The following is a 13,596-nucleotide window of genomic DNA, read 5'->3' as shown; positions in this document are numbered from 1 at the left end:
AGAGGATGATTCTGGTAACTACAAGGGACACGTGGCACCCCACCTCCCACCCTTGTTGTGTGACGGCAGGAGCTTGGGGGGAAGCTGGTGGATGCCCTGCCGGCCAGAGCCCGTGTCGTGCTCACCGGAAGTCCTTGCGGTTGTAGAAGTCCCAGGCGGAGGCATGACACACGACCTCGCGCCCGTCCGTGGGCTTCTCCAGCATGGACTTGTCCCAGAATTCTTGCGGCATTGGAATCATCCCCAGAGACGTGAAGAATTCATCCGACACGTTGAACATCATCTTAGCTGTCCATTTCTGCATCCGCATGCACACAAAGTGTGCCGAGTTGTTGATTAAAATCGATTGTGACAGCGACGCGACAGGCATCAAATGTTGTGCGTGTGTGAGAATCTGGTGGGGAGTAGTGGTTAGCGCACTGCACTACGAACCCGGCCACCTGAGTTCGATTCCCGCTTACGACCAATTAACAGTGGCGAATGTTTGAACCGCTCTTGTGCCTCCCCTAGGTCGACTCAGCCTTAAATGAGCACATGGTGCAGTGTGTAAACATCAGCACTGGGGAGGCAAAGGTGGTCTGGCATGGTGTTCACCACACATACTCGTGTGCCATGTCGGCCTTAATAGCTGTTCGCTAACAGTGTACCTGCCCCAACAGTCTGTTAGGCTACATGAGTGGCCTTCTGTCTTTTTGAGAATCTACTCATTGTTCAATCCTCGAATAAAGCAAATGACCAGGATGCACCGTCAGGTTGTCATAGGTGGCTGCGTGTGATGGTGTCCGATCGCTTAACCCCCACAACCCACACACGGGGCAGGCAGTGCCTCGTCTAGCAGCAAATTGACATAGGGGGGTCGCAGGTATATCTCTCTGCCCATTGGAGTTGAACTCTTGGCTGCGAGTGATGGACAAGTCCTCGCCGGGGCGCCGTGGAGCTGCGCCAGTCATTCTTGCTGCTGGCAGACAGCACGAGCAGCGGGAGACGGCAATCGCGGCCGGCGGCGTGGCTCTCGGGCGCGCGGCGGTGCGACTGCGCAGAGGCCCGCGGGCCGGAGTGGCCCACGCCCTGGGTTACGATGCGGCGGCAAGCTGGACAGAGGGGGGGGGGGCCATGCCAGCCACGCTACGAGAGCGCCACCGTGACTCGCTTTGATAACGAGCGAAGCTTCGCAGCCTCGTCATACGTGCGCATGCACAGTCCGTTTGACATCCACTGCTTGACCCGAATGAGCAGCGCGGTGCGTCGAGTCTTGCCTGTGCCTGCATGGCGGGCGTGGCGTCCACCGAGGGTGCGTTCGGGAAGGGCGCGACCAGGCTGTTTAGGTTGTTCCAGCTCTGGGCCCACATGTTTCCTGGTCGCCAAAAGAAAAAAAATCATTCAAACACAGCGATGTTGAAATGTAGTTCCACGTATCGTGTTTCGAGCACAAAAACGGCGACCATTACCTCGACCGGATAAGCACTCGTCAATTGGCTGAAAACGTTTCAATATACAGAGGACCACAGAGCTTGGGTAATTGTTGGTAGGCTGATGCCTTCCCCCTCGTCTGTGGTTCCTCCTGAGTCGGTCTTTCTCTCCGTGCGCGAGCGAACACTGCGTCGGCGGCGCGTTCCAAGTCATTTGGAGTCAAAACGACGGTTAACCACGACGAAGACGATAATGAAGTTGGTGCTAACCGAGCAGGTGAGCGGGGATGGGCCCCTTGAGGTCGATGTGCTTCTCCCCGTAGTGCTGATACAGCTTGCGCCGCACGTACGCGTGCAGGTTGAGGTAGAGTGGCTTCAGCTCCTCGTAGATGCGCTCCAGGTCAGCCTCAAACGTCTCGGTGTCGTACGCGGAACGCCACTGCGCGCCGTTGTCCGGAAACCCTGCATGGCATGGCCGCGGATTAGCGCCCACAACCAAAATCACAACCACCACAACCATAACCACCAATATCAACGCAATGCACTAGCTCCTCATATGAGGCTAAGTAGATCTAGGGGAGGCCCAGGACCAGTTCAGATAATCGTCACTGGTGGTGAACCGTAAGCGGGGAATCGAACTGCTACACAACCGCTCCCAATCCACTTAAAATGAACCACAACAACAACCACCATTCGTCACTAAGTGGCCGTGACGTCACCACGGCGCTTGTGCCAGCCTATGTGCACTTTAAGGCCAAGTGAAGTGTCGAACGCCCGCTGGCAGGAGATTACGGGACAGACCCAGGTGCCACGGGTTGACTGACTGAGATGACTGACAGATCCACCACGTGCCCGTGCCAACTTGCTGTGTTTTAGTCGCCTGGCGCTTCGCTTGTTATGAGCATCACTCCTCTGCCCTCCGTTGTTGCTGGAGGGCGACAGCCATAACCAATAACACGTCATTCACCACTAAGTGACAGTGACGTCACCACGGCGTCTGTGCCAGGCCACGTGAAGTGTCGAAGGCTCGCTGACAGGAGGAGGTCTCGGGACACACCCAGGTGCCATGTGTTGTGTGGCTGACTCAGATGACTGGCAGATGCACCAGCTGTACTCCCTACTGTGCCAACTGCCACCACCACAAGCAGAAGCAGCAAACAAGGCCACAGCTCCAATGCTGAATACATTGATAAAGGACGTTACACAAGATTTATTTAACGCACAATAACACGAATCCTCAAACATGTTTCTCAACAGTTTCCGTAAGACGCTGTTGGTGTTTAACATTGTAATCGTGTTCTGGAGAATCTTCACGCTGGTATGTATCATAAATAAGCTGATATATGAATGCCGAGGTGCTGCTTGCTCTGGAATGGGTTGTGTTCCCGATGTGGGCAGCAGAGGGCAGGAGTAGTAAGTCCATTGGTGTACAGCCTGTTCTATGAAACCGCGTGTTGTTTTCGTAGCACAAATTAGATATAACGCAATTAATGGATTTGGGAACACATTTTTTATAACGCGGATGCGAAGTTGATATAACGCGACCGAGTGAACAAAGCTACGTCGCGCGGGCAGGAACAAGCGGCTGTACGGCTGCCACGGCGTAGCATCGCACGAGGCGGGATGCTGCTGGATGCTTCTAGACGCTACCCACGCACCTCGATCTTTGTTCGGCCTGCGTACGCATCTCGCGTGTTATCGCGAACTGTGCTTTGCCCTACATTATATATTATGATAACGCGATTTTTCCATAACGCGTTGTTCTTCAGGAATGCAACTACCGCATAGTAGGAGAACAGACTGCTGTGATTATATGCTGCCATGTCTATGCTCCTCGCCTTTACCAACGGCGTGGTGAAATACGGTCAAACAACCACCCCACGGCGCACCGAGACCCTCATCCGGCAGTGCCGCCCGTGCCGCACTCACCGTTTGCTGTCGCGGCCTGGTTGCTGAGCTCCACGTAGCGCACGTAGTCTTCCCGCATCTTGCGCCCGGACTCGTCGCGCCAGCCCTGCCAGTAGTAGAGCAACTCGTCGTAGTTCCTCGACTCCGCCATGATGGCCGTGATGTCTGCAGGGTGGCGGGGTCACAGTTACGGTCGGCGCCTTTGCCGTGGGATCAGGATGCTGGGGGGCGGCACCACGCTCGATATGGTCATACCCCCAAATACGCCTTTCACGTCCTTTCGACAAATACTTTGTCGCTTTAACGCCACTACCTGATTGCGTCACCTTCAACCCCACACGTCGCTGATAGCGTCGTCCGTCCTTTCTCGTTATCCGTCGCCTCGGCTTTCGCCTCGACCCGCTACCCTGTAAATCGCTTCGATTGACGTCGTTTTCGATATTCACTGTCGCACCTTTCAGGAACGCATTCCCCCCCCGACGTACACCGGGGTATCGCCGTACTCGGAGGTCCTCGTGCGAAGCCTCTTCGTCCCGCAGCCCACGCTCACCGCCGTTTACTCCCAAGCATACTTGAGCATTGTTTTCGGTTCAAACATTCTGTAAGGTCTCCGTATAGGTGTTTGGTGTTCTGAGAAGAGCTGGAATGGCGTACCGTACGTCGATACTGGCCTATTTTGAGCACTGACAATGCTGCAATGTAGGATTTATGATAATCACATCGTTCATTTTACAAAAAATTACCATATCAAGATTATGGTTGCTGATGAAAATGTTCCTGCCTTTTATTCCCTGGCAAATTAAGTATGAAATAACAAATATATTTTGCTATAAATTAAATGCCTGTAAAAACCCGTGGAGTATTTGACAGCATGATGGTATTTTATGATGCCGTTGTTTTCGTCATCCACATTCAATTATTTGTCTGCAACTGACAGCGTGTGCGTTACGAGCGTTACAGATTGCACAGAGCAGAAGCCCCGTGGGACGCTCAAGTCGAGGGAACTGCAGTTAGGAAGAGCTTGAGGACAACAGAAAACAAATACAAGTCGAAAGTTACGGGAAGCTGATATAATGATAATACCATCGTATCGTGAAATTTGATGCAGCATTGTAATTTTAATATCATGGAAACCCGAGACTGGAGGCTGCAATTGTGGGGAGCTGCACGGCGCCGCTTGCGTGTGTGCACCGCTGTGTGGCTCGTCACAGCACTAACGAGCGTGGCTAACGAGCGCAGCTAACGAGCGTGGCTAACGGGCGCGGCAGCGTGACTCCAGCGTTGGTCACGGGGCAGGTGTCGCGGTGTGGAAGAGGCACCCACCGGGATCGAGGGGAATGCACGTTTCGCCTTGGCACACTTTGGCAACGCTGTATGCGGTCTCCATCCGCGAGACGATCTCGTTGTACTGGAACAAAATTGGACGGGAGAAATAATTATAGCACGCTTCACGCTCGCGTGAAACTGCGCCCATTTTGGATCCTTTTGGAGGCTGAGATGTCTCTCACCTCGGCTCTGAACAGCATGGCCAAGCAACCTGCTGGACGGTCCACACGGTATGAATCTGCATCAACATTAAACCTTTTGCCTGCACCCTTTGGGCCAAGCCTGGTGTTTGTTGTGTTGAGCTAATGTGCTGGAGCTCTGGCTGTGGTAGGGTTCAAGGTTCAAGTTGATTTTGTTTAACCGGTTTAAGAAATGAAGCGACAAGCAAGAGAGGCGACCAAAATAACAAAAGCATTAACAGAAAAACTAATCGCAACAATTTAGCAAAAACAAAAACATTACCACATGTCAAAAGCAATGACAAAAACAGCATCCAAACAAAATTAATGTTAAATCTAATTAATAATAATTTACACTTTCAAAGTGCACAAAGTGCTGTACAAAAATAAAAGGCTGTGATGTCCTGTCCCGAAAGTGGGCTCGAACAAATTACTTTCAAAAAAACATTCAAAGTCAATTAAGTGACAGAAACAACAAAATAGACGCATGGTGATTACTGTATTACAAGTGCCAAACACAACTGGGCGGTTGGGGCCGGCAGGTTCACGGTGTTGGTTGAACGTGGCTGTGGGAGTGGGTACCTCTTTGAGCTCAGTCTCAGGAAGCGCGGCTGTGCCAATCTGGCTGATCTTCTTCAGCTGCCGCGTGACGCCCTCATCTTGGAAGTTGGACCAGTCGTAAAGGAGAGCCTCTCGTCCGAAGTAGAGCGAGTGGTTGGCCATCCGTAAGTTGGCTTCTTGCTGTGTTCGCGTGCACAAAACAACAACACGTTCGTCTGTGAGGTGGAGAGGGATCAGGGACCATCGTGCTGGCAGCAAGCGATTTAACCGCTGCCCGTGTGAAAGGGACACTTCAAGCGTCGTGTTTGGGTTGCTGCACTCCACGCAGTACGACCAGGAGTGCAAATTAACCGATCCACGATGCCTCATACTTGTTGGAGTGAGTGATTCATTTCAGCCTAAACTATACAAAGTGCTGTTCCTCCAATTGAACACCGAGATGTAAGATGTTATGGTGCACGTCAGAAAATAGACGCTTCGTAATAACATGGTACACTTTATAATCGCCATGTTGTTTTTAACAGTTCCACCAAGATAAGGACCATCCACATTTGGACCTAATTGTGCCATTACATGACGGATGTCATCTCAAAGAGCAACATGGTATCCCATCATCATTGTCGTCATCATCGTCGGAGGCTGTGTGTGAGCAAGTGCGGCCCACGGCCTGGCTCCGGGAGACCCCGGTGCCCGACACTGAGACCCATGCGTGGCATGAGTTGCACAGCCTCACCACCAGCTTGTCGTGCTCCTCCGTGATGTCGGTGTTGTAGGTCCATGACGCCTCGTTATACTCCGACCAATATTTCTCTGCGGTGGTGTTGTACTCCCCCAACAGAGCTATCGCTTGGGTCTCATCGGTGATTTTATCTGTGAGCAGAAATTAAGCACAATAACGGTCATGTTTTCTCCCATGAGAAAGGGTGATAAGGTTTTCAAATTGCCAACAGGTAACATTTGTGCACACATGTCAGTAATGTGGATTGCCTTGCAATTGCGATTATTTGTTGAACACATTTGCATCTTTTTTCGCCCCTTAATGTGTTCCAACTGCGCGATTGGCATCACTCGATCAGACGTAGAACACATTTGGAAATATCGCACGGCATTACACCCATCACGTAAGAGAATTTCTCCGAAAAATATTTTTCATAGGAGAGAAGAAGAAAAAACACGTGGCTTCTTTAAACCGTACAATCTGCTATGAGATTGTTTATTGCCCGGCAATCAAACCAACATTTTTTCTACTGAGCCGGAATTTAGCCAAATTAAGTGAAAACACATTTGGCATCTGCGAGTCGGCTGAGACCATCAGCTCTCTACGCTTGGAAACCCAGTTTAACCTTGGGCAGGTGCCCAGATTCAAACCCAGGATCTTGTAAAGTGCCAGCTCAATGCTCTGACTGCTGAGTTACTGAGACACCTCTTGTTATCCATAAGAGGTTTTTTTTGGGTTAGATCTCATTAATATAAATGTGTCGTTAAACCCGCCACCACCCGACACAGCCAATTAGTGAGGTTTATCACATAAACAGAACGTGCCAGTTCGTTAAACCACAATATTTACAATCTGAGTACGACGTTTCGCCAGTAATTACAACTAGCATCATCATGCGGCAGCCAGATAGATGTGATGTCATCACTAGTGAGCCCCTTACCCAAAAAAACCTCTAACCCAAGAAACCTCTTATGGATAATATTGGTCGCGAAAGCCTACGTGTTAAACACACCTCTTGTCATTTAGATCTTTTAAAAATGTTCACGTTACAAGTCCAATCTAACATTTTTCTTTTGCGGCGAGAATAACTGGTCAGATATGTGCACTGACCTTCGTGAAATTACCTTGGAACTGCTTGCTGAAGGCATATCAAGCAACCAAATAAAAAGGTAATGATGCCGCTTGGGGATTTTCTAAAATATGAACTACACGGCCATCAATCATTCTGCCTAGAGGCTTTCACCAGATGATGTCACATCATTCCTGTTGAACAAATTGGTAACATAGAAAAAAATAATGATTGACATCTTTTTTATTTTGTAGCTGTTGCCAATACCTGATGAGGCTGGGCAAAATCTCCAGGGCAACGTCGAAGTACAACATTGTCAAAAATGTGCTTGCTTTTCAACGTAACCGGTTTGCTGAAAAATACAATCAAGCGGGACATTTGGCCACGTGATAACTCGGTGTGTTTGGCTGTGTCTGGTGGTGGAGGGCTATGGCTCTGATTGACATCATCCCGACACGATCTTTGAGTTCATATTATGGATTAAACATTAATAAGCAAACTAAATAACAAAACACATTTAAAAGACCTCCTGTCATTCTCAAAACACCAACACCACGCCGGTTGGGATTTTTACGACCGTTTTCCACCACACCGGTAAGCGTGGCTCGGTGAAGTGGGAGTCGGGAGCGGGCAGGGCTGCTTCTGGTATCGCTCGTCAACGTTGGCCGTGGCAGGGAATCGAAATCGAGTGTGAGAATAAAACACGTGATTGTCGGCGGCCTATGTGCGGCAGCGTGTGTCACCGCGTGTCGCTAAGTGTCTCCGCGTGTCGCCGTGTGTTGCCACGCTCGGGGCGCACCCAGTTTCCCGGGGTAGTCATCCGGCACCGGCGGCACCCACGAAAATTCGGGCCAGCCCAGCGTCTCGTTGACGTTTTCCTTCTCGAGCCAGTCGATGACGAGCTGGAAGTACTCGATGAGCGGTTGGGCGCTCATTTTCTCCGTGCCCGTTATTTCCTTCATCACCTCGGTCCACGGGCGGCTGGAGCCCATCTGCATGGCCTTCCTGCGGAGCACATGCGTGTGCACATGCGTGCACACGCGAGAGTTGATCGCTCGGGGTGGAACGACGCATCGATTCATCAACCGATGTCGATTTTTTTTTAAGTTTGCAGTTCCAGCATCAAGCATAGATGTTAGAATAAATATTTTAAAGAGGTATTTGCAGCATATAAAGGTACAGTTTATTTAATGGGCAGTCTCTGTCCTCCCAGCAGTGGTCGATCAGCATATTGTGGGTGGTGAGGTAAAGTATGGGTACTCCTCCTACACAACCGTATAGTTACCCATTGTGTTTAGCGTTTACCATTCGTTTATGGTTTGCTTAACATTGACTGTGTTATGCCTCCCTCGAGTTGTACGTATGTACATATGTACGTACGTTAAACTTATTAATTTCGCACCGTATGGAGCCAATCATGTGTAGGAAGGACAAACTAAGCACAAAAAGCAGTTCTAACGAAATTAGTTTTTAATCTAGATTTTTAGGTGCATAGCTCCAGTTGCGTTCTAATATTGCAAGGAAGAACTTTCCGGACGGCACTCAGAAGCGCATCTGAAAGTGCCCGATGCGGTGACCACGGTCTTTGTTCGATGGCCAGCCAAAAGCCGCTGCTGCTGCGGGGAGTCTGTGTGATGATGGTTTATGCCGCCAGGCTTTGAGCAAGGTCATCGTCAAGGTCACCACGCGGGGTCGACCTCCAGAGAGAGGCTGCGGTTGCGTTCCCTGATTGCCCGTGCTGGCCCCTCACCGAAGGAGATTGCCCGCGTCCAGATTCTTGTCGATGTCGCACTTATACAGGGGCCCCTTGTCCTCAGCAGCCGTGCACAGCGCCTTTTGAAACTGGAACTGGATGATGAAGCTCACAAAGTACCTTCAGCCGCAAAAAAACACAAAGATCCCCCGTATAGCCTATAACAGACTGTTGGGTCAGGTGCTGTTAGCGAGGAGCGCCTATGAAGGCCGGCACGGCACACAAGTGGGTGGGTGGCCAGCACCACGCCCGGCCGCCTTTGTCACCCCAGTGGCGATGTTTACTACACACCGCACTCGATACTCATTTGAGGCTGAGTCAACCTAGGGGAGGCCCAGGACCGGTTGAGATAACCGTCACTGGTGTTGGCCGTGAGTGAGAATCGAACTCGGGTCGCCGGGTTCGTGCGCGGCGCGCTAACCGCCACTATACCACCCCTCCCCACACACACACAAACGGTAAAGGCGGTTGTAACTTGAGACGCGTACCGATTACAAGTCGGGGATCGTAGCCTGGCCAATTAACCCATAAATTTAAATCATAGTCGTGAGCGTATTCAGCTTCTGAGGCTGTAAACTTGAGTGCTGGTTTGTTGCAAATCAACAGCAGCTGTCAATTGCATTGACACAACCTTGTCATCGGAATGTGCAATTCCCACCAGCGGCCCAGGACTATAAACGTGAGATGAGCACCAACGCCTCGATGCCAATTTGAGCAGGAAATCACTTGATCATGAGAGATGGCAGGAGTTTCGGGATGTTTCCATCCAGCAGTGGATCGCACATGGCTATTAACAACAACGATGATGAGCGTGTCAGTGCGCGTTAGGCCTGTCTGCCCACAGCGGTGTGGAGGAGCTGCTGCACCTGATGTAGGGCGTGTTTCCGGGGATGTGAAACTTGGCACCGGCATCAAAGTCCGTGCTCTTCCTGGGGACGCCGGGACAGATCCCCTGGTACTTGGTCCTGTGAGAGCAACGCGCCAATAAACACCATCGCAGCACTGCCCTTTGACCCGCGCTTTTCAAGTACATGTTTGAGAAATGCAAAAAAACCTCAGGCAACCGAGAAAGCGTTGTTGTAAGATATATATATTTAAATCAACTTTAATTAATGTTTAATGTGCTGACCTATACATTATTTATGCACGATCATGTTTATTTATAACCACATGAGAGCCAGTTGTTGTAAGATGTCTCTTTTGAAATGGAGATAAGTGATTGCAGTGTCGTTACCACGGACCCTTAAGCCTCGGAATCAAACGCTCACCTTGTGAGCGCACGTGGGTCTGGGAGTGTGGACTGACACTCAGAGGCTCCAGCGTGCAGCCCACGTGGGTCTGAGAGTGTGGACTGACACTCAGAGTGCAGGCTACGCTTTTCCAAGAAGAAGATCCTCCTCTTAAGTGCCATGCAAATATTATTTGAGTTCTGCTGGTGACCGTAACCAAAAAACTGCGGGGTTCACATCTCACCTGATACACGAGACCTTGTGGGGTGGGGGGAGGTGAGTGAAATCTATACTATTTTAAACAATTTTTGTTATTTTACCAGGTACGACCCACTGAACTATTTAGTTCTTTTTCAGAAGCGACCTGGCCACAGATGACATCTCAAAGAAGTGGCTTATCACGTGGGAATTTATAGCAGTAGCCAAATATTCTTAACGCACGTTTCTAACTAAATGCGGAGGGAAAAACCGGAGTGAATCTCACCTGAGATACCACCAGTCCTGGTTGTAGCGCTCGGGAGGGGTCTTCCCGCTAAAGACGTCCCACCGCCACAGGTCGATGAGGTAGCCAAAGGGCAGGAAGGCGATCTTTTCCAGTGCCATCTTCATCAGGTAGTTGATATCACTCTCTGTGGTCGGTCGGTCAAAGGGCGAGGGCACCGTGGTTTTACTGTCACGCACTCGCTCACCAAACACGAACAGGCACCGTATCGATTGGATAGCAGATTTGAATATATATTATCAACGGGAAGAAATGTTCACCCTCATTCTAACTATGATTATGACCACACCCCAGAGGATAGATGGTGGCAGAATATCAGGGGCAAGCTCTTTTGAGGTCACGTGACTACTGTGCGGCAGCTGTTGCAGGATCTGGAGGAGGGTAGGCAATGTTGGCGAGGCGTGGTGCTGGCATCAACGGATTTGGCCACGATGGCATCTTGATTTGGATGAAGCTATGAACACGGGTAGCAAAGTGTGTGCATCTGTGTGACACTGGGGAGCGGTTATCACGCTGCGCTACGAACCCGGCGACCCGAGTTCAATTCCGGCTCACGACCACCAAACACAATGATGATTATCTGAACCGGTCCTCGGCCTTCACTAGGTCAACTCAGCCTTAAGTTAGTACCTGGTTTCAGACTCCATAGGTGCTCGCTAACAGCACTTGACCCAACAGTATTTTAAAGCTATACAGGGAATCTCTGTATCTTTGTGTGACACTGGAATGAAGCCACTCCAAGGCAACGTTCGATGTCAAAGTAGGATCACGTATGGGGAGATGTACGTTGCATTTTGGGCAGTGTGAGGGGAGTGCTCAGCTAACAACTATGCGTTCCATTCCCGGCCATGGCTAACAGCGGAGGTATCTGAACCACCGATGTAGTCCTGCATCCCTCCCCCCACTTATACCACAGGTACCATAACATGGCAGGAACGGCAGCATGGGAGCTTCATACGTATTTGGGGTGGAGTGGAAAGGACTGTGACCAATTATGCGGTTTTTATAATGTTGTTCCAAAAACCTTACTTTAATTTAGTATTCCATTTTCAAAGTTTCACAACGTCACGCGATATTGGTGCATACGTCAGCTTGCTTCGGAAATCAATGACTGCGCATAATTGATTGAAATTTGTTCCCGAGAAATTAAGGCGGGCTTGGGCAGATTGTACAGTTGCTCGTTGGCGTTGTGAGACATGACGATGTTTGCCATTCACGGACGCTCCAGATATCTCTCAAAACACTGCCCTGGCGCCATTGCTGAAAAACACGTAGGTGTGTGATTGATGTCTCCAGCTGCCTTCTCTCTCACAGAGCTCAATTTACATTTTAATAAAGGCATCGGTTTCACTAAGTTTTCCTTTTGTTCTTAAAAAAACATTCGGAATACTAAACTTTTCAATGGCATAAGCACATCACAGGTCTCCCCTGGAGACAGGATACACGAGGCCTGACCAACCCCACCCCCGCCACTTTCGAGGCACCAAGAAATCTCGATCATTATCCAACGGCTGCATTTGGGTGATCCGATCGCTTCTGAGTGGTGGTGCTGTGCGGCTTGTGTAGGTGCCAGCAATAGGGGGGGTTCTGGTTGTGATGGTAGTAGCAGTTTGGTGGCTTTTTATTGGAATCAGGGCTTAATGACTTGATGAATATTGTTTGGGGTTGCTGCAGACTGGAGCAGGCTGTGACCTGCAGCCGCAGCCAAAGCGAGAGGTCTACTGGACGCGCTGTGCTGGCTTCTAAAATATGCTTACGCGTCACAGACCGGCACAGACCATGCTGCAATTAAGCCCTACCTATAACTGGGTAAGAGGCCAATGAAATGAAGAGTGTGTTAATCAAGGGAGGCCTGGTTTATTATAAGCATTGCGTGCATTGGAAGTGTCTCTGTGGTACTGTGCGTGCGTGCATACGTACCTGGGTCCTCGACATAGGTGGCGTCCAGTAGGTTGATGGTCTTCAGGTGTTTGGGCGTGGACACGGAGAGGGACAGCACGTCGCCGATGGCCTCATGGAAGCCGGGGTTGGCGCCGCCGCGGAAGGACACGTGCTGGTCCTTGTACTGCAGATAGTACTCGATGTGGCCCATCTCGTGGTGCACCGTGAAGAGCTGCTCCATCGTTGGTATGGTGCACTGCTTGATCCTGTAGAGGTGGGAATAAACCATTTCAACTGGTCCTCAAATTGACGCGATCAGTAGTCTGCATGAACCTCTGTGATGCACCACTCTAGGATGTGCCAGGTAGAAGGCGAGCGTTTACAAACGACGCCACGATAAATGTTTCGTGAGCTCTGCGACCACCCTTGTCTCCGTGGGGGATCGGTGCGTCGCGCTTGTGTCGAGCGAGAGACACGCGCGCAGCAGTCAGTTCGAGGTGGTGGCAGAAGGGGGCAGTGAGGGGCAAGGCGCTGGCAATTGGGAAAATGAGATATCAGGCTGGACCAGGAGTTTATCTGCTGAAATGGACTCTCAACAAATGTATACATAGCTGTCAACCCATACGGTGCACCCCGTATTTTTGTACAGGGAGATTGAGCTTTCAGGTCCCATATGGCGTACAGCCGTTTCAATACGGGCACACTTTTATGTTGTTTTCTATTTCTTTATGTTTCTCTCTTGTGATGGGACTTTGTAGGATGAACGTTGAGCTTTATAAGGCCACGGGGGGAACAATAAGTCTGAATTGGTCTATAAAAAGGTAGGCACTGATAAGGGGCTCACAGGTTTGTGTATACGTGAGCATATATACAGTATTTTGTAAGTTTCTCATGTTATTGTGAAGTAACAATTGTAAGTTTGTAATTGCCATTATCATCATCGCCTCTAGTGTGAATATAATTATTTTTTTAGAAAATGCATTGATGCAAAACACTGTCACAAATCATGAGCAATTAATTCTAAAGCGACATTGATGTGAGATCTACTGGACATTGTGACT

General features: G+C 50.0%; 1 protein-coding gene across 1 annotated transcript in view; it reads right to left on the bottom strand.

Annotated features, from left to right (window-relative positions):
- LOC144720812 (angiotensin-converting enzyme-like) overlaps positions 1-13,596 on the bottom strand; it is a 36,175-nt gene that overhangs the window by 11,181 nt on the left and 11,398 nt on the right. The window contains exons 8-19 of the mRNA XM_078597877.1: positions 12,575-12,801; positions 10,637-10,781; positions 9,790-9,888; positions 8,921-9,043; positions 7,970-8,175; positions 6,117-6,253; positions 5,405-5,563; positions 4,641-4,725; positions 3,339-3,482; positions 1,680-1,871; positions 1,257-1,354; positions 126-298 (exon numbers count right to left, since the gene is read on the bottom strand). Of these exons, the coding sequence (XP_078454003.1) occupies positions 126-298; positions 1,257-1,354; positions 1,680-1,871; positions 3,339-3,482; positions 4,641-4,725; positions 5,405-5,563; positions 6,117-6,253; positions 7,970-8,175; positions 8,921-9,043; positions 9,790-9,888; positions 10,637-10,781; positions 12,575-12,801 (1,788 nt within the window). The remainder of the gene's footprint in view (positions 1-125; positions 299-1,256; positions 1,355-1,679; positions 1,872-3,338; positions 3,483-4,640; positions 4,726-5,404; positions 5,564-6,116; positions 6,254-7,969; positions 8,176-8,920; positions 9,044-9,789; positions 9,889-10,636; positions 10,782-12,574; positions 12,802-13,596) is intronic.

This window comes from Lampetra planeri, chromosome 10 (genome assembly GCF_965212315.1).
Source record: "Lampetra planeri chromosome 10, kcLamPlan1.2.h2, whole genome shotgun sequence".
NCBI lineage: Eukaryota > Metazoa > Chordata > Hyperoartia > Petromyzontiformes > Petromyzontidae > Lampetra > Lampetra planeri.
The sequence above is the reverse complement of the archived record's forward strand: the minus strand, read 5'-3'. Positions and strand labels throughout refer to the sequence as shown.